This window comes from Oncorhynchus tshawytscha, linkage group LG07 (genome assembly GCF_018296145.1).
Source record: "Oncorhynchus tshawytscha isolate Ot180627B linkage group LG07, Otsh_v2.0, whole genome shotgun sequence".
Lineage (NCBI taxonomy): Eukaryota > Metazoa > Chordata > Actinopteri > Salmoniformes > Salmonidae > Oncorhynchus > Oncorhynchus tshawytscha.
Window position 1 is genome coordinate 5,236,960 of NC_056435.1, and position 20,343 is coordinate 5,257,302.

Consider the following 20,343-nt stretch of genomic DNA (forward strand, 5'->3'; position numbering starts at 1 on the left):
AAGAGTCTTGGTGGTTCCAAACTTCTTCCATTTAAGAATGATGAAGGCCACTGTGTTCTTGGGGACCTTCAATGCTACAAAAATTGTTTGGTACCCTTCCCCAGATCTGTGCCTCAACATAATCCTGTCTCGGAGCTCTACTGACAATTCCTTCGACCTCATGGCTTGGTTTTTGCTCTGACATGCACTGTCAACTGTGGGACCTTATATAGACAGATGTGTGCCTTTCCAAATCATGTCCAGTCAATTGAATTTACCAGAGGTGGACTCCATTCAAGTTGTAGAAACATCTCAAGGATGATCAATGGAAACATGAGTCTCATAGCAAAGGGTCTGAATACTTATGTAAATAAGGTATTTCAGTTTATGTTTAATGCATTTTCAAACATGTCTGTTTTTGCTTTGTCATTATGGGGTATTGTGTGTGTAGATTGCTGAGTTTTAAATGTATTAATCCATTTTTGAATAAGGCTGAATAAGGTATGTGGGAAAAGTCAAGGGGTCTGAATACTTTCTGAAGGCACTGTATGTATTGTTATTTAGTATAACGTCAGTTATAGCGAATACTATTGTGATCTTGTTCATACCTTCAAAAGTAGCGATTGTAGTGAATTGAGAAATATTCAGAAAATACATTAGGAACAAGGTCATAGGTTTTAAACTGACTGTCAAATCATAGTCTTTAGATGTCAGTCCCGTGCTATACCTCTATACCTGGATAGTTGACAACAGATTTAATCATGTCTAAATTATGGCTTAATGAGGAGTTCAGTGACAACATTGAAATAATCATTAGTACATGAATTAAAATATTATTACAATTACATAATACAAATACAAAAAAATTATAATAGGTTGTACGGTTTGACTCAATGGAACTTGATGACAAAACCAAAATTCCCTTGCTTACTGTGTTTGCCTATGGGGGGGTTATTGTTTATTGCCCATTTGTGCTGTTGCTGAGCAACTATTGCTAGGTAATCATGGAAATTATTCTGAAGAGTTCAACAGACATAATAACCTACTATAATGACATAATTTGAGTAGTTAATTGAGCACATAAGTTCAGCCTACTGCATGATTTGAGCCAGTCAACAAGCACTCATAGAACATGTTTATTGAAAAAGCTCATTGAAATCAGCCAGAAGTGCTACCCAGACTGTTCATGTGTCTCCCCACCTCTAGGTGGAGCCACTGACCTTGTTTTGCAGGCAGTCCTCTCTTTGGTGGCAGGCAGGTTAGGGTGTAAATTGGTCCTGTCTTCCCACCTCACAAAAGACGTGTATGGATTAAAGCGCAGGGATATGAAGGCAGTTCATCGATACTATGCATATACTGTAGTACTGTACAGTATAATAAGTGTATTACATGGCTTCTGATCATGGTGTTTATTTCTGATGCAGGGAAGGAGGGAAGGAAAGGGGTTGGGAAGGGTATGCCTGCTCGCAGCAAGGTATTGTGGGTAGGCAGTTGGGAAACACTACTGATCAATCAAGAGCGGGGGAGCTGTGATGTAAGGTTGCCAAGCAACAGCAGGGGAGAATCTGGCGGCAGGTTCAGCAAAGTGTTGAGAGGCAGTAAGGGCGGGGGTAATCTCAATCTCTTTCCCTCTGTATACAGCTCGTATACAGTATGTCTCCCAGCTGCCTATTGACCAGTCAACATGCTAACAATAGATTGCATAACGCAACAGTTCCATCTGACTGAAAATATTCTGTGTACAAAGAATTGCTTTCCAAAATCGGTTTTATTTTAGAAATCTTGATTTTGTGTTTTGTGGTCACATCTTTGGTTCTAACAAAAATGTCACTTGTCACACATTTGCAAATGTATACATTTCAGTGTCACATGAAGTTCAACCACATGGATGACCCCTTCAAACCAGATATACAGCAATATCCAGCAATCGTCATACCTTTCGCTTTTAAGCTAAGCTCTATCAGAAAGTAACAGGTGTGTAAAAACAAATATGTTCTTTATTCTTTAGAATGTTTCCATTCATGTTAGCAGATGAGCTGATACTAGTCCTGACCTGCATGCCCTTCACTAACACACTAGCTGAAGGAAAAAGGGCTGCCGATTGCTTTATGGCTCATATCTACAGAAATGTGGACCATACACGTGTTTCATGTGTCAATGTGTGCAGAATGTAAAACAAGTTGTAGAAAAATGGCAACCTAAACCTTACTTCAAAAAGCAACAGTAGCTACAGTAGAAGCACTATTTATGATACTTGTAATATAAGTAAACTGTGGACCCCCAGTCACACACACGCTCACATAATACCCTTTGGGGGTGGCCATTAAAAGCTAAACAAGTGCTCTTACATCAAATGAACGTGTTATGCATACTGTGGGTCTATATAGTACACCATACTATTTATAAATCGAACCAAATCACTATGTTGAAAGGATCAGGCTTTGAATTAAAGTCATTAATGAACTATGAGTACAGTGTGCAGCACAGACGAGTGCTAAACTCAACGCCAGGTGTCATATGCACGTATTATAATGGAGTTAGACACCGTTGAAAAAGACCATCAATGTGTTCCCTTTATTATATTTTTGTTAGTCACCTTTCTTTACAAGAGCGTTTCGACAGAAACAAGGAGTGGAGAGAGAGAGAGAGAGAGAGAGAGAGAGAGAAAGAGAAAGAGAGAGACAGAGAGAGAGAGAGAGAAAGAGAAAGAGAAAGAGAGAGAGAAAGAAGAGAGAGAGAGAAGAAAGAGAAAGAGAGAGAGAGAGAAAGAGAGAGAGAGAGAGAGAGAGAGAGAGAGAGAGAGAGAGAGAGAGAGAGAGAGAGAGAGAGAGAGAGAAAGAGAGAGAGAGAAAGAGAGAGAGAGAGAGAGAGAGAGAGAGAGAGAGAGAGAGAGAGAGAGAAGAGAGAGAGAAAGAGAAAAAGAGAGACAGAGAGAAAGAGAGAGAGAGAGAGAGAGAGAGAGAGAGACAGACAGAGAGAGACACAGAGAGAGACACAGAGACAGAGAGAGAGACACAGAGAGAGACACAGAGAGAGAGAGAGAGACACAGAGAGAGAGAGAGAGAGAGAGACACAGAGAGAGAGACACAGAGAGAGAGACACAGAGAAAGAGACACAGAGAGAGAGACACAGAGAGAGACACAGAGAGAGAGAGAGACACAGAGAGAGAGAGAGATTAAAATACATCTGTTGGACACATTGCTTTGTGACAATGAAGGTCTACGAAGATGAAGAAGATCTCATTGAATCCCTCCCAATGGATCTGTTGACATACATTCAGGATCTCTGTGTCCATGGGCGTGTTCATAGAAACAGCGTGGGGAGAACAACAGCAAATCATATAGAGGTACAGGATATATCTTTGCCAAGTGTCACCGATGATTGGTTGTGGAATTAAGCGTGTGCATAATGTAATGTTCACGTGGTGAGTAACCTGAACACCTGGGTTAGCTCCCCCGAGCTAAGTCTCAGACCTTACCTCAGCGGGCTAGCACAGTCTTGTGGTGTGCAGGAGACCCGGTTAGTTACATATACAGTATCTATGCTTATTCCCAGAGGGATACACGAAAACTGCGGCCTGAGCACAAAGAGTTCTGGGAGTAACAAAACGCATGTGGTGTTAGTATTGGGAACACGGATTTGTTAAGTCACTGAGTTTTGCTGTACATGGTGTTCTTAAAACCGTGAAAAGCAGTGGACACATTCTCACAATTACACGATAAAACATTCCTTACCATAAAAAAATAAAGAAGTTATACAAAAATGCAAGAACCTTAAGTAACACGGCGACCGTTATTCAAGACACTGGATGTATGATGGTAGCAGCAGCACTCGCTACAGAAAACTTCACAGTATACACAGGTGTGTCAGATAGTAACACTCAACAGAAAATCACAAGCGGTTACGCAACGGCTTTTTGAGTCGCCGTCTTTCACTTACTCCTGGCAGTGATACATAACAATAATCTTCCCCTGCCTTGTTACTATGTAACCCCCTGGAACAGTCCCCTTAAATGGCTCCAAACCTGCTCTCAGGCCTCAGCCTTAGCTAGCTACATATCAGTTTGGCCTAGCACCCAACACCACCACACACCCTACACCAACACATTAGCATTTAGCATTTAGCATACATCGATAATCCAAAACTGTAAACAAGTTTCCCTTCAAAGCAAACGTCTCAGTACTGATCATTTCTCCTCTTGTTCACTTGTTTATTTTGCTCTCTTAGATCTTTCTCCCTGTCCTCTTTCTCCCTCTGTTCTTTCTCATATTTGTCCTTTTCCGACTTTGTGGCACTGTTGTACGAAGGCAGCGAGGCGGTGGAGGACGTCATGTCCATTTTCTCTGTGGAGGTGGAGTTGTCAGCAAACTTCCCTATCACCAGCACCTCCTTGTCCTCCAGCTCGCACATCACGCTGCCTTTAGGCTGCTCCTTGTAGAGCTCTGCTGCTTTCTTCAGGGCGAGTCGGGCCAGGTAGCGCCTAAAGGACCTCTGGATCACCACGGCAGACATGTCTTCCTGCTTGCGCCGCAAGGTACTGGTGATGGGTTCGTAGGAGACTTTGGAGGGGTTGGAGGCCATGAAGCGCTCCTCCATCTGGCCCCGGAGGAGGTCCAAGCCTTCGCCCTCTCCCAGGACACGCTTGGTGAAGGCAAACAGGATGTCAAGGCAGTGGATGCGCTCCCCGCTGACCATGGGCAGATCCATTTTGATCAGCTGGATGTGGTTGGGCTTGGCCATTCGCAGCGGTGGGTCCAAAGCGTCTGCAAAGTCCGACAGCTTGTCGTACTCCACGAACTGCGTGGCGTCCGGGTCGAAGCGCTCCCACACCTCGTAGAACATCTCAAAGTCGTCCTCGCTCAGCGGCTCGGCCGACTCTTCGGTGGCCACGCTGAAGTTCTCCAGGATGACGGCGATGTACATGTTGACCACGATGAGGAAACAGATGATGATGTAGCTGACGAAGAAGAACATGGCCACTGGCGGGTTGCCGCAGTTTCCCCGGTACAAGGTGCCCGGGTGCTCAATCTGGCTGTCACAGTCGGGCTCCTTCTTGTTGAGGATGGGCGCCAGGAGGCCGTCCCAGCCCGCCGACGTGGTGATCTGGAACAGGCAGAGCATGCTGTTGCCGAACGTCTCGAAGTTGAACATGTCGTCGATTCCCGCCTCGTGCTTGACGTAGGCGAAGTTGGACATGCCGAAGATGGCGTAGATGAACATGACCAGGAAGAGCAGGAGGCCAATGTTAAACAGGGCAGGAAGTGACATCATCAAGGCGAACAAAAGCGTCCGGATGCCCTTGGCGCCCTTGATGAGACGGAGGATGCGGCCGATTCTGGCAAGTCGGATGACTCGGAATAACGTTGGGGAAACAAAGTACTTCTCAATCAATTCTGATAAAAACATACCTGTAAGGACAGAGACAAAAACCACACCAATTAAACACATACAATTTCTCAGTTACAACTCCAAACATTCTGAATGCTACATTTTGATTCAAAAGACTACGAAGAGTCAGGGTTCTTACCTACGATTGAAAGGATGACAACGACAAAGTCAAACACGTTCCAGCCAATGGTGAAGTAGTAATGGCGGAGGGATATCATTTTGAGCGTACACTCCCCAGTGAAGAGCACTATAAAGACAAAGTTAATCCAGTGGAGGATTTTTTCCCTCTCTGGTGTCTGGTCATCCTCTTCCACCATCATAGTGACCATGTTGAGGCAGATGAGGATCATGATGACAATGTCAAAAGCCTGCTTTGTTACGAAGTCAAACACACAGCCTTGGAATGCATTCTAGAACGGAAAGACAGATGAAGGGAGAGAGAGAAACAGAGGTAGAGAGCGATAGAAATATATATATTTTTAATGATCATTATAGTGAGAATTCAAAATAAATATTGATTTACAATATTTGTTATTTTGCTATGAGAAATCAGTCTTAAATATTCGTTCTTAATCAGTCTTGAATATTTGAGCTACTGTTTGTGTGAATGGTTATTGTAATATCAATAGGTGTCAATATCAGTGTCAAACCGTTGGCCTGGGAATAGGCTTCTGGGGCTTCTTGGAGCCGAGCTTCTTCATGGCATTGTAGTACTTCTTCTGTTCCTCTGTCATGAAGATGTCCTGACCTCCAAAGTAAAGGGAACAATACAAAACCTGGTAAAAACCCAACACATGTACACCCAGAGCATGCATGCATGTCTCTGTCTGTCTGTCTGTCTGTCTGTCTGTCTGTCTGTCTGTCTGTCTGTCTGTCTGTCTGTCTGTCTGTCTGTCTGTCTGTCTGTCTGTCTGTCTGTCTGTCTGTCTGTCTGTCTGTCTGTCTGTCTGTCTGTCTGTCTGTCTGTCTGTCTGTCTGTCTGTCTGTCTGTCTGTCTGTCTGTCTGTCTCTCCCTCTCTGTGTCTGTCTGTCTGTCTCTCGCTCCAGTTTCTTTCAGTCATTGTTAGCTCAGGGCAAGGCACCCTTTTCAGATCTCTCTTTCTCATCCCTCTCTTCTCTCGATATCTCTCATGCTATTTTACGCTCTCTCCTCTTTCTCCTTGATCTTTCTTTCTTTCTTTCTTTTTCTCTTGTCTCCTCTGTCTCTGTATTATAGAGACTGCATTCACAGTGTTAGCTCTCTTAACAACTGGAAGGTGAATGTGTGTGTGTCTGACTCATATGCCTGCTGTATTATGAATCATCTCTCAGCTAGCAGCAGGTTAGCTGAGAGATGTGCTAACAATATCGCAGTGTAAACGAACACCTGGTCACTACTGCACAACTAATCAAATGGCAACCCAGACTATTTGCATTGCCCCCGCCCCACCCCTCCCCCTCTTTGATACTGAATACGTATCTTTTTCTTCTGTTGGTTGAAGTTGTCAATGATGACACCAATGAAGAGGTTGAGAGTGAAGAAGGAGCCAAAGATGATGAAGATGACGAAGTACAGATACATGTAGAGGTTCTGTTCATATTGGGGCTGAAGCTCCACCTGAAACACAAACAAGAAAGATACAGTAAAATGTCTAATCATAGCGCATATTACACCATATTCAAGTCAAACCCTTATTGACAGGTCATTCCTAAGAGAAAAAAAACACTTTTATTTTTATACAAAAGCCACGAAAACCCCATCAAATGTCAGCTCCAAACCTTAAATGCAAGAGTCAACCTGACTTTAAACTGTCAGCCATTCACCATGACCAGAGCCCCAAAGAAACACTTACATTACGAGAGTCCACAGCTGCGTACATGATGTCCATCCAACCTTTGAACGTTGCCTAGGAGCAGAGAACAGAGAACAGAATGAGTTACTCTCTGAGGGGTCACTCTCGAGTGGTTACTTACATCTGACTTCCCTGTTCCCTAGCTGCAGCCCTGCAGTCAGCCTCCGCTTCACTACTTTTAGTTAAGGAGAGCTATTTTGGTAGCAGGAAGAAAATATGAAATGAACAGTCTCAACACTCTGTCAAAGGTGCATAGCTACAGGTGAAGTTAACATACACCTTAGCCAAATACATTTAAACTCAGTTTTTCACAATTCCTGACATTTAATCCAAGTAAAAATTCCATGTCTTAGGTCAGTTAGGATCACCACTTTATTTTAAGAATGTGAAATGTCAGAATAATAGTAGAGAGAATGATTTATTTCAGCTTTTATTTCTTTCATCACATTCCCAGTGGGTCAGAAGTTTACATACACTCAATTAGTATTTGGTAGCATTGCCTTTAAATTGTTTAACTTAGGTCAAATGCTTCGGGTCACAAGCTTCCCACAATAAGTTGGGTGAATCTTGGCCCAATCCTCCTGACAGAGCTGGTGTAACTGAGTCAGGTTTGTAGGCCTCTTTGCTCGCACATGTTTTTTCAGTTCTGCCCACAAATGTTCTATAGGATTGAGGTCAGGGCTTTGTGATGGCCACTCTAATACCTTGACTTTGTTGGAAAGTGCAGGTTTTCCTCATGTTTTGTTCACTCAATGTAAATTAACATTATATACACATTTCATAATAACTACACTTTTAAACCAGATTTAAAGGATAATCTTCCTGAGCAATGTAAAACGGCAATAGACAACTGTCCCACTCACCACTTGCAACAAGGCCAAGTACCCGGCCCCGACATTATCAAAGTTGATCTTGACATTCTTCCATCGGGCGCTGTCATTGGCCAGGGCCAGACAGTCGCTCTTGTTGTTGACCACCTCGATGGGAAAGGTCTCGTCGTTGGTGGTGTTGACGCAGTGATAGTACTTCCCTGCGAACAGATTGACGCCCATGATGCTGAAGATGAGCCAGAAGATGAGGCACACCAGCAGCACGTTCATGATGGACGGAATGGCACCCAGGAGGGCGTTCACCACCACCTGTCAAATCACAGATGACACGGTTAGAGGGCTCGGTCAAACCGGTTCGCTGAGGTTTCTCTGGATAGGACTAGAAAGTAATGTGACCCAAGTTGTTGAGTGAGATAAAGTTGAAGCTGAAATGCACACTCTTGTTGCTCAAGAAAACATGCATTTCTAGGCTTAGCCAAGAAACCTGGTTACCATAGATGATAACATATGTAATAATAATATAATCATACATGTATAGGGAGGGTTAATAGAGCCGGTAATATGGAGATATTGTGTTAGGTTTAGGAACACATAAGAATATGTGTACAGTATTTTCACTGTGTTATTTTCACTACAAAGCATGTTACTAGCACTACCACAGAGGGTTAGCGAGAGTTTGACAGTTAACTATTTGAGGAAAGGAAAAGGGAGGAGACGCTCTTTCAAAGGAGTGGCGGCGGAGCACATTTAACCACTCAAAACAGAAAAAAAACCTTAGAAGAGTCAGGATGAAGTCACAACAGTGTTTTACTGCAAATGAAAAGACACACAAAGAAAAAATATTTACACATCAAAAGGCCCCACACAAGCAACATCGAGGCAGAGCAGTGTCAGAGAACATCGATATAGAATCTATCGACACAATGTGGAGAAAGTCATGCAGATACACACAACGAGAGACGTATCTCGAAATCCAGCTCTATACACAGGCATGCATCCATTTAAAATACATCGCTGGTTCCTATTTTCCTCCTTCTAGAGGCCTAAGCCACTTAAAAAGGACTGCGGCTAAGAATTCTACATGATGTCAAATGTAACAAGGCATTACTCTCCTAAAATAAGTTACATTTAGTTATGACATTTAGTTATTTTCAAGAGACTCAATTGCTGTGGCCTTTCTATCGTAACAAATATCCTAAAAGCTGCTCGAGAGGCTCTTTCTGATTGCAGTTCAGTATGAAACATGTTCTCCAGTAACCCTTACCCTCATGCCCTCGAACCGCGACAAGGCCCTCAGGGGTCTTAAGGCCCGCAGTGTTCGTAGGGACTTGATGGCACTCAGCTCAGAGTAGCCTAACGCATTGGCTACCAAGCTCACCAGAGACACCTGAGAGAGAGAGAGAGAGAGAGAGAGAGAGAGAGAGAGAGAAAGAGAGAGAGAGAGAGAGAGAAATAAGCAATGTCAGGAGAGACATTTGCACAAGGAGAGGTATGTGTGGCACATGGGTAAAAAAATGTAATGTGATTTCCATTCATTTCAATTGGTGAATGAATGATCACAGAATTAATCAAATCACTTTCAATTGCTTGCCAAAGCTAAGATTTGAATGAATCTACTGACAAAGCCCGTTCAAGGTCACCATGTGTGTACGGAGATCGCATACAACTCCAGCAAATGCATACATCAACAATGAGGAAGTCCAGCCAACACCAGGCGTTGGTGAAGTACTTCTTGAATCCGTAGGCCACCCACTTCAGCAGCATCTCCAGGATGAAGATATAAGTGAAGACTTTGTCTGCGTACTCCAGCACTACCTTAATGGTCTTCCTCTGCTCTATGTAAATGTCTTCAAACGCCTACACGGAGACACAAACAAGGAATCAAGCATCAGATAGTTGACAGTGTCTGAGGTCTGGGCTAAGGTCATGTTTGTCAAGTGTTTTGAGTCACACACAGTAGGTTGGTGTTTTTTGGGTCAAATGTAGAGGCTCTGAGTTTTTTCTGAACACAAGACCTGACCAGGAAATACTCTGGGCCCTAGTTATACATATGGATCAGAGTTTTCCCTGTCCAGACTCAACCCTACTGAGGAGTACACTCTGATCAATCAACATTTCAGTTTTCAGTTCAAAGCAGAAGGGTCAGGCTAACCAAGAAGCCATAAAGCTCATCTTCACTCTACATCAAAGTAAGCAGACTGTAATTATTTGACACTCCCATTGTGATGTAAAGACAACTAGAGCACACGTTTACTTGACTTTTCTTAAAGGAGCGGTACAACATTACACAGGCCAGGTGAGCAGCAGCCACTCACCAGAGCTCCACTGCTGAGCAGGATCATGAAAATGATTAAGGTCTCGAACCAGTTGTGTTCCACGATGATGAAACACGTCTTCCTCAAGGTCCACCACATCTTCCACTTGCCCTGCTCAACGTTGACCTGGCAACACTGGAACCTGAGCACACAGCCTGGGAGAGACAGAGAGAGAGAGACAGAGAGAGAGAGAGAGAGAGAGAGAGAGAGGGAGAGGGAGCGAGAGAGAGACAAGAGAGAGAGAGACAGAGACAGAGAGAGAGACACAGAGAGAGAGAGACACAGAGAGAATCAGAGAGAGAGACACAAAGAGAATCAGAGAGAGGGAGAGACAGAGAGAGACAGAGAGAGAGAGAGAGAGAGAGAGAGAGAGAGACAGAGAGAGAGAAGACTTGCTTTGGCAATGTTAACACATGTTTCCCATGCCAATAAAGCCCTTAAATTGAATTGAATTGAATTGAGAGAGTCGATAAAATAATGCCTTGTCCTTGACTGAAACAAAACTGTCCTCCCATTTTTCAAACAGTTGCCCCCCTATCAGAGCTCGGAATTCCCTTTAGACTACTTCTAATGTTTGAAAGGACAAAGTATGTCAAAGATAAAGCTTCTGTCTCTGTCAGTCTCTCTCAAACCTTCCTCTCGCCAGCCCCTCTCTCCTCTTCCTCATCCTCTCCCCCAGATCCTCCCTCCCTCCCTCACCATCAGTGAAGCAGTTCTCTGGGTCCTCTGACTCCTCGTCCTCCAGCTCCACTGACTCAGCTCCATCCCCCGGGGGCCCGATATCCACCGAGCTGCCCTCCGACGAGGTAAGTTGCCGGGACTCTACAGGTAGCTTCTATACGGGGGGAGAGAACCAGCACGTTTAACCAGACAATGTCTACAGTAACACAGCCCCAGCCCTTCTCACCAGCTCCCTCCATAGAGGAGAAAACCTTCTGAGCTACTAGAGATCTTGAGATTCTTGCAATGGTTCATTCTCCATTGTCATGGACTGTAACAGTACAGTAGTCCCACCAGATACTTTGGTCTGGACTGGAGACATGACTTTGGCTTAAATATAAACTCAAGAGTTGGACCCGTTTCATCATTATAATCATCATTACATGCAGCGTCGATCAAACGTACCTACAGGCTTGAGATCAGTTTGATCAGGGGATATCCAATCACACAGCACCTGGTAGCAACAATACACGCTACAGGGAGAGGTTGGTGTTACAATGCACTGTGGGTATGTTTGATATCGGCTCAGACAGTCGAAGGGGGCATGCAGTATTCCAGTGCATTTCCAATCCTGAAATCGGAAAACAAGCAAGAGAACGTGGGCTGACGGATTTTCATGTCCACTGAAAAATGGCCCAGGATTTGATTGGTTGATAGCCCCATCGATCAAAAGACGATAGCGAATCATTTCCCCCCTCTTCCCTCCCTCCCCCGAAATACTGAACATTCTCCTCTTTGACATGAAAACACATTTTTTTGCCCACCCTTAAAAAAAAACCAGTGTTCACAAGCTTCGGTCTCTGTTTCGGGAAAATAAATGGGTATTACCACGTTAGCTAACCAGCAAAACCCAGTACTGTGCACTGTTTACAAGACAGCATGTGGTCTGGAGCTATCAGATGATAATAATATCATGAATTCTAATATAACATTAGATGCAGTGTGACCATGCTACCCAGAAAACATACAGGGGAGACACAGCTAAATGGGGTACTCTGTTGTGATTATCCACTGTAGACTAAGAGGAAATGTCCCACCAAGAGGAAATCATGTTGGAGGAATCTCTGGGGCTGACTAGTACTACTGTCCTTATTCTTTGCTATTGGCAGGATAAGCGTTGGATTATAATGCACACTTTGACATTAGAGCCCTGCAATCCATGCAAGTCATCCATAATACAGTACTAGAGATATTTTTATATACAGTGCCTTGCGAAAGTATTCGGCCCCCTTGAACTTTGCGACCTTTTGCCACATTTCAGGCTTCAAACATAAAGATATAAAACTGTATTTTTTTGTGAAGAATCAACAACAAGTGGGACACAATCATGAAGTGGAACGACATTTATTGGATATTTCAAGAAATCACAGTGCAGGTGCATTTATACGGAGACTTGATTACACACAGGTGGATTGTATTTATCATCATTAGTCATTTAGGTCGACATTGGATCATTCAGAGATCCTCACTGAACTTCTGGAGAGAGTTTGCTGCACTGAAAGTAAAGGGGCTGAATAATTTTGCACGCCCAATTTTTCAGTTTTTGATTTGTTAAAAAAGTTTGAAATATCCAATAAATGTCGTTCCACTTCATGATTGTGTCCCACTTGTTGTTGATTCTTCACAAAAAAATACAGTTTTATATCTTTATGTTTGAAGCCTGAAATGTGGCAAAAGGTCGCAAAGTTCAAGGGGGTCAAATACTTTCGCAAGGCACTGTATATAAATATATCATCTATATGCTGATTTGTCTCCCGAGTGGCGCAGCGGTCTAAGGCACTGCATCTCAGTGCTAGAGGCGTCACTACAGACCCTGGTTAGATTTCCAGGCTGTATCACAACTGGCTGTGATTGGGAGTCCCATAGGGCGGCGCACAATTGGCCCAGCATCGTCCGAGTTCGGGTTTGGTCGGGGTAGGGGAGGGTTTGGCCGGGGTAGGGGAGGGTTTGGTCGGGGTAGGGGAGGGTTTGGCCGGGGTAGGGGAGGGTTTGGCCGGGGTAGGGGGATGTTTGGTCGAGGAGTAGGGGGGTTTGGTCGAGGAGTAGGGGGGTTTGGTCGAGGAGTAGGGGGGTTTGGTCGAGGAGTAGGGGGGTTTGGTCGAGGAGTAGGGGTTTGGCCGGGGTAGGGGGTTTGGCCGGGGTGTAGGGGAGGGTTTGGCCGAGGGGTAGGGGAGGGTTTGGCCGGGGTAGGGGAGGGTTTGGCCGGGGTAGACCGTCATTGTAAATAAGAATTTGTTCTTAACTGACTTACCTAGTTAAATAAAGGTTACATACATTTTTTTTAATGCAATACAGTGTTCTGTGTACTGTATGGTGAGAAGGTCTAGCTTAGCTCCGTAGGTTGGAATCCCTGTCCTGTTTTCATTGATAAAACATGGTGCAATGTCTAGGGAGTTTGGGGTGTCTGGCTGGCTGGCTGGCAGACAGAGGAGTAACATGCCATCAGTACTCGACAGTGCAGCAGGTCTGATTGCCGTGGGACCCAGCTAATACGTAGTGGGAACAATGGAAGCATGCTGCCCTGCCCGCTCCACGCCCCTCCCGCCCCGAGATGCACAATGTTCCAGAAGGAGGGGTGGCGCTCTCTCTAACTCTTTCTTTCTCTCTCTACACCACTCTCTCTCTCACACATATTATATCCCCCCTCTCGCACATGTTCTCTATTCCTTCCTTCCTCACCCTCTCTATACCTCTCTCACACACATTCTACCTCTCTCTCTCTCACACACATTCTACCTCTCTCTCTCACACACATTCTACCTCTCTCTCTCACACACATTCTACCTCTCTCTCTCTCACACACATTCTACCTCTCTCTCTCACACACATTCTACCTCTCTCTCTCTCACACACATTCTACCTCTCTCTCTCACACACATTCTACCTCTCTCTCTGTCTCACACACATTCTACCTCTCCCTCTGTCTCACACACATTCTACCTCTCCCTCTGTCTCACACATTCTACCTCTCCCTCTGTCTCACACACATTCTACCTCTCCCTCTGTCTCACACATTCTACCTCTCCCTCTGTCTCACACACATTCTACCTCTCCCTCTGTCTCACACATTCTACCTCTCTCTCTCACACACATTCTACCTCTCTCTCTCTCACACACATTCTACCTCTCTCTCTCTCTCACACACATTCTACCTCTCCCTCTGTCTCACACACATTCTACCTCTCCCTCTGTCTCACACACATTCTACCTCTCTCTCTCTCACACACATTCTACCTCTCTCTCTCACACACATTCTACCTCTCCCTCTGTCTCACACACATTCTACCTCTCTCTCTCACACACATTCTACCTCTCCCTCTGTCTCACACACATTCTACCTCTCTCTGTCTCACACACATTCTACCTCCCCCTCTGTCTCACACACATTCTACCTCTCCCTCTGTCTCACACACATTCTACCTCTCCCTCTGTCTCACACATTTTCTCATCCGGCTTGCTTCCGTCCTTTCCGTCTCCCTCCCTCTCTCTACTCTTTCACACATCTTCTCCTTCTCCCTCCTTCCCAGTCTCTCTCTCTCTGCCATCTCTCTCTCTCTTTGTTCAGGGTGAAGGCTATATATAAATTGAGGGTGCCCTCCTGCCATGCCTTAGGAAGGCAATATGTAATTTGTGTCTTGATTTCAATTGTTTGCTATAACTGTTGCATCAGTATGGTATGGCTGACGGTATGCCACCACTAATCTACCAGGGTTTCAAAGAGACTAATATTCAGACTCCAAAACATTCGCTAGATCTGCACAGGGAGAAAATGTAACCCTCGTGATCTTAACCTACAGTACTTTGGGCAAAATTAATTAATTTAATCTTTGTCTCTTCCTCTCCTCATTTTCTCTCTTCATCAATTCTCTGTTATTTTGTTTCCAATCTTGGGGTGTACAATGTGAATCACCTCCAAAATCAATACAAACCAAGCAAGGAAATCAAAAACAAGTCACATGACTCCACCTATCAATGGGAAAAGTGGGTGCAGCTCATTCATAATGGTGTGGAAAGTACAAAAAAGCCTGATGATCAAATTAGAAATAAAAAATGAGATAAAATACAAAGCAGGTGGGGGGGGGGGTTTATTCAGGCAGAGAATGAAAAAATAGGCAATCCATTGAAACAAATGCAAGACAAGTATTGGTTGGTTCTGTTAAATGGCATAGGCAGTCCTCATGGTTAGTGCTATGTAGTATAAAATGGTCTTACAAGTCTCCTCTCTCTCACTGACAACCTTGTGAGCGTCTGTAACACAGCTGCAATAACAAACGGTGGGTTAAGCAAGGTAATGTGATACAACCATGAGCCAGCACATAATGTACAGTACAACCTCTATGTCTGTTTTCATCAGCTGCCAGGCACATAGCGACACAGGTTATCAGCGTCCACACACATCCATGAGCCTCCACACACATCCGTGAGCCTCCACACACATCCATGAGCCACCCCACACATCCATGTGCCTCCACACACATCTATGAGCCTCCACACACATCCATGAGCCACCACACACATCCATGAGCCTCCACACACATCCATGAGTATACTCAGTCAACCAGATAACACACACACACACATCAGCCCATTATAGATATCTAATGAAAACATCCAGAAATGACCTGCTACTTGCGCCATAGGCCATTCTGACTCATTATCTGTAGTGACTGTACTGTTGTCTTATGCAACGTCATTGTTTTGATGCTTAGGGCTTTATAAAAGTACACTACAGCTCCCTGGATAGTAGACTAGGCTCGAAAGACATGATGCAATGACTCAATGAGTCAGCAAAATATCTAGTTGGTAACTGCCTCTGGAAAGTCTGGACTTCTCAGATTCTATCCATTGATGTGTAGTGGTAAAAAAAGAATAGCTGAACAAAGTAACGCTGTCTATATTTTCAATGCATTTTTCCTCTTTAGCTGGGTAAACGCCTGGCGAGATGAAAAGGTTTGTGAACGTTGATTATGTCCCTTCCACTTCACCACTGATTCTGTTTACAGATCTACGTCAAACACAGCAGACCTTGGTCAAATACATATGACAAAAACGTTGAAATACCATAGAGTTGCGCTGTATTTAGCTTGCCTGACAAAATGGAACCAATGGCACAGTCCCAAAAGTGTAAACCAATGGAATAGTCCAACATTTTTAATCCAATAAGCCTTGTTCAACCATCCTGATCTCCCGAGCTCACATTCTGTTTCACTACACATGACATGAAACGGGATCACACATGGTTAGTTATGGTTCACAAGGCTAGTAAACCAATGGAATTGTCCCAATAGTGTTAAATAATGGAATCATCCCAAAAGTGTAAACCAATGGAATTGTCCCAAAAGTGTAAACCGATGGAATAGTCCCAAAAGCGCCCACTCTGCTTAAGGTCAAGCTAAATCACGGCACCTCCAGTATTTGACAGTGTATTTGACCCAGATGTGACACACAGACACCACTCAAAGCTAACACAGACACCACTCAAAGCTAACACAGACACCACTCAAAGCTAACACAGACACCACTCAAAACTAACACAGACACCATTCAAAACTAACACAGACACCACTCAAAACTAACACAGACACCACTCAAAACTAACACAGACACCACTCAAAACTAACACAGACACCACTCAAAGATACCACAATTAAAAGATGTGATGGGACTGTGCTTGTTTCTACTGAACAGAGCAGCACAGGGTCTCTAGTCAAACCTCTTACCTCTTTGCTGCCCATCGACATTTCCTCGGAGGCCGAGTCGCTGCTGAAGTCCTCCGTGATAGCGGTCTCAAAGTCTGACTCGCACACCGCGATGGGCACACTCACCGTCAGGCTGGGGTTGTGGATGAACGACATGTAGTTGCACTCCTCCTTCGGGTAATTCTCCGTACTATCTCCTAGCCCCACTCCCAACCCCCCTCCGGGCCGCCCGTTCCCCTCCTTCAGATAGACCCCACTCGGATCTTTACTGATCTCGACCAACGTGTGATTTGAGATGCAGTTGCCCCCCTTGCCGTTGATGGAGCTGTGGAGCTCGTCCAGGGGCTTGCCCTCCTCCAGTGACTCCTCCTTGACCCCTTTGGTGGCTCCGCCCCCGAGGAACAGGCTCTGAATGACCTGTCGGATGGTCACCTTGACCCAGGCCACGCCCCTCTGGATGCGGCCCACAGCGATCTGCAGGTTGTTCATCTCGCTGTCGTCGTCTGTGGCCGCCAGGTTGTCGGCGCTAAAGGAGCTGAGCAGCAGGGCCAGGAACAGATTCAGGACCTGCAGAGACAGAGGGAGGAAAGGACCAGGAGGGAGGATAGTTGGAGGACATTCTGATCTGGGTTCAGTTGTTCATTTGTAGATTCAGGTCAAATTGAAAATTGCATTTCACGTGAATATGGCAATGCTTAAAACATATCTGCTGTCCCAGATATTGACCACAAAAAGATTCATCACAAGTACAGTGATATCATCCATAGGTATGGGGATTCTGGGATATACAATGACGACAGTACAACCACCTACCACCAGGTTCCCTATAACCATGACCATCAGGAAGACGATGAGACACATGCTCTGGCCAGCCACCTCCATACAGTCCCACATGGTCTCGATCCACTCCCCACACAGCACCCGGAACACGATGAGGAACGAGTGGAAGAAGTCGTGCATGTGCCAGCGGGGCAGCTGGCAGTTGTCTGCGATCTTACACACACACTCCTTGTAGCTCTTGCCGAACAGCTGCATGCCCACCACGGCGAAGATGAACACGATGATGGCTAGGACCAGTGTCAAGTTACCCAGCGCTCCCACTGAGTTACCGATGATCTTGATCAGCATGTTCAGGGTGGGCCAAGACTTGGCCAGTTTGAACACCCTCAACTGTTGACAAGAAGAATCACATCAGGAGTTCATTTTGTTGTCCCCGGTTGTGACTACGGTATTAATATCTAGCAAGCATCAATCAACAAAGGGTGAAGATGAATATTACCACTGTATCAAGGAGTACGTAAAAGAAAGGGCATCTGTTATTCCGCTAAGGAATAGTTATGTCTCCCATAGAAATGTGTCAACTAGAATGTACACAATCTGCTCTGACAGGGTCGACTCGGGAGAAACTGGTGTCAGAAGTGGGATCTCACCAATCGGAAAGACCGGAGCACAGACAGGCCCTCTACATTGGCCAGGCCGAGCTCCATCAGACTCAGACTGACGATGATGCCGTCAAATATGTTCCATCCCTGTTGAAAGTAGTAGTAGGGGTCCAGAGCGATTAGCTTGAAACACATCTCAGCCGTGAAGATGCCCGTGAACACCTACACAGAGACAGAGGCAGTAGTTAGATTTGAGCTTAGGTTAGACACACTTCCATAGACTGAGTGTTAATGGTTGTGTGGGTAGTGTGTGGGTTAAGCTTGGCTAGCCATACTTATTTTGGACCTATGGATAGTGGATAGATGTACATCGCTGTATACAGTTTCAATAGTATGTGGCCAACTTGGTGGCGGAATCTTCTAAAATAGACTTAGACAATGAAACTGTGGAAAATAACAGATTGGGGATTTGGAATGTGCCACGTGTGACTTTGAGGAGAAGCTATATCAGGTGCAAGAGATTTTCCTTACAAATTCATTACACATGAAAAAAGCAGCAGCGGACATTTCGGAACTTTTATCAACCAGACCTGTACATCCAGGAATGGATCTCTATCATTTGTAACTGTTTTTGATGTATGTATTGTGAAGTATTGTTCAATAGATGGACTATGTAAGGCATGTATTCATCTGTGTTTCTATTTCACGATTCATTTTGACATATGCTATCAGATTGCTGAGTAAATGGTTTGGGAGTAAGAAAATATCTAAATATATACGATGCATTGTATGAAGAAAAAAATATACAATTAGAAATGGCCGTTAGGGGGAAAAAAACACCCCAGTAACAGCCTATCTTTAACAGCTTGATATTTCGATAAAGCCTTGCCAGTTTACCTCAATAATGTCGAACACTCACCAAGTTCCCGACAGAGAGGACGTGGTTGAACTCCGTGGTCATGGGATAATGTTCCATGGCCATGAACAGGGTGTTGAGGACGATGCAGACGGTGATGGCCAGGTCCACGAAGGGGTCCATCACCACCGTGTTGACGATCCGCTTGAAACTCAACCACATAGGACAGCAGTCCCAGATCAGATAGGTGTTGGCAAACTTATACCAGCATGGTGGACACTTCTGCCTGGACTCTTCAAGCTCTGGAAAGGGTTAAAACAGACACATTTTAGTGACACTTTCTAATGTCATTTTCCCTCCTTTAAAAAAAAACGATTTAGTCATTTAGCAGACGCTCTTCTTCAGAGCGACTTACAGGAGCAATTAGGGTTAAGTGCCTTGCTCAAGGGCACATCGACGGGGCACAGACAGATTCTTCACCGTCGACTCAACTAAAGGTTGTTGTAGGCTATGGGTCTTCAAGATGTTTGGTTCATCAGTATAGTATTATAACATATTATTTGAGAACTTGTTGTGACACCAACCCTCCATGGTGTTGGTGAGAATACTGGCCACACTCATAGCTCTGGCTCTGGCTGGCTCATCTAGGTAGGCCATGGAAGCCTGGCGAGACCTCCTCTTCTTCAGCCTCATCTCAGAGTCAGTGGTCGTCCCCTGGAGACAAAGAAACATCTGGAAGAGTTATTCAGTGTATGGACTAGGTGGCCTGTAAGGGACCATAACCACGACTATACCATCTATGTGGGGTTCACTTCAAATAGTATTTATTTTCTGTCAAATACTTTAGATGGGCAATGGAACCAATAGAATAATCCCAAACGTGCAAACCCGTGTCATCTGGCTCAACCAAAAGAAAAGTAATACTATTTGGAGCCTGGACTGATAAAAACTATAGCTCACCTCAGGCAGGAGCAGTCCTACAGGCGAGGTGGGCACCGAGGTCCCTCCCACTAGCGAGACGACGCCGTTACAGTCCACGGTGCAGTGCATCTTGCCGTTGGCGGGCAGCAGGACGCGCTGAGGGGCCAGGCTAGTCTGACTGACCGTGCTGGAGCGGCGCTCAACACGGCAAGGCACGAACAGGGAGCCGCGGCGGCTGTCGGTGTCCTCGAACGTGCTCTGCTCGTCGTCGGCGAAGTCGTTATCGGAGACCACATCGCGGGCGCGGCCTCGGAAGCTAAACAGGCTAGCCCGGCTGTTCCTCCTCGGGGAGAAGAGGGAGCCGCGGATACTGAGGAGAGACTGGTGGAAGGGGAGAAGGAGGAGAGAGAGAAAGGTATCA

The 20,343-nt window shown here is 45.1% G+C and overlaps 1 protein-coding gene across 2 annotated transcripts in view; it reads right to left on the minus strand.

Annotated features, from left to right (window-relative positions):
* Positions 1-3,053: 3,053 nt before the first annotated feature.
* The window catches only part of LOC112255142 (sodium channel protein type 2 subunit alpha), a 43,893-nt gene continuing 26,603 nt past the window's right edge, over positions 3,054-20,343 (minus strand). For both annotated transcript variants that reach the window (XM_042323961.1, XM_042323962.1), the window contains exons 12-27: positions 19,962-20,303; positions 19,586-19,715; positions 19,065-19,303; positions 18,194-18,367; positions 17,577-17,933; positions 16,785-17,330; positions 11,044-11,179; positions 10,345-10,499; positions 9,713-9,886; positions 9,294-9,416; positions 8,063-8,338; positions 7,200-7,253; positions 6,827-6,964; positions 6,018-6,122; positions 5,507-5,777; positions 3,054-5,387 (exon numbers count right to left, since the gene is read on the minus strand). In XM_042323961.1, coding sequence (XP_042179895.1) covers positions 4,156-5,387; positions 5,507-5,777; positions 6,018-6,122; positions 6,827-6,964; positions 7,200-7,253; positions 8,063-8,338; positions 9,294-9,416; positions 9,713-9,886; positions 10,345-10,499; positions 11,044-11,179; positions 16,785-17,330; positions 17,577-17,933; positions 18,194-18,367; positions 19,065-19,303; positions 19,586-19,715; positions 19,962-20,303 — 4,452 coding nt within the window. In that variant the 3' untranslated portion in view covers positions 3,054-4,155. The remainder of the gene's footprint in view (positions 5,388-5,506; positions 5,778-6,017; positions 6,123-6,826; positions 6,965-7,199; positions 7,254-8,062; positions 8,339-9,293; positions 9,417-9,712; positions 9,887-10,344; positions 10,500-11,043; positions 11,180-16,784; positions 17,331-17,576; positions 17,934-18,193; positions 18,368-19,064; positions 19,304-19,585; positions 19,716-19,961; positions 20,304-20,343) is intronic.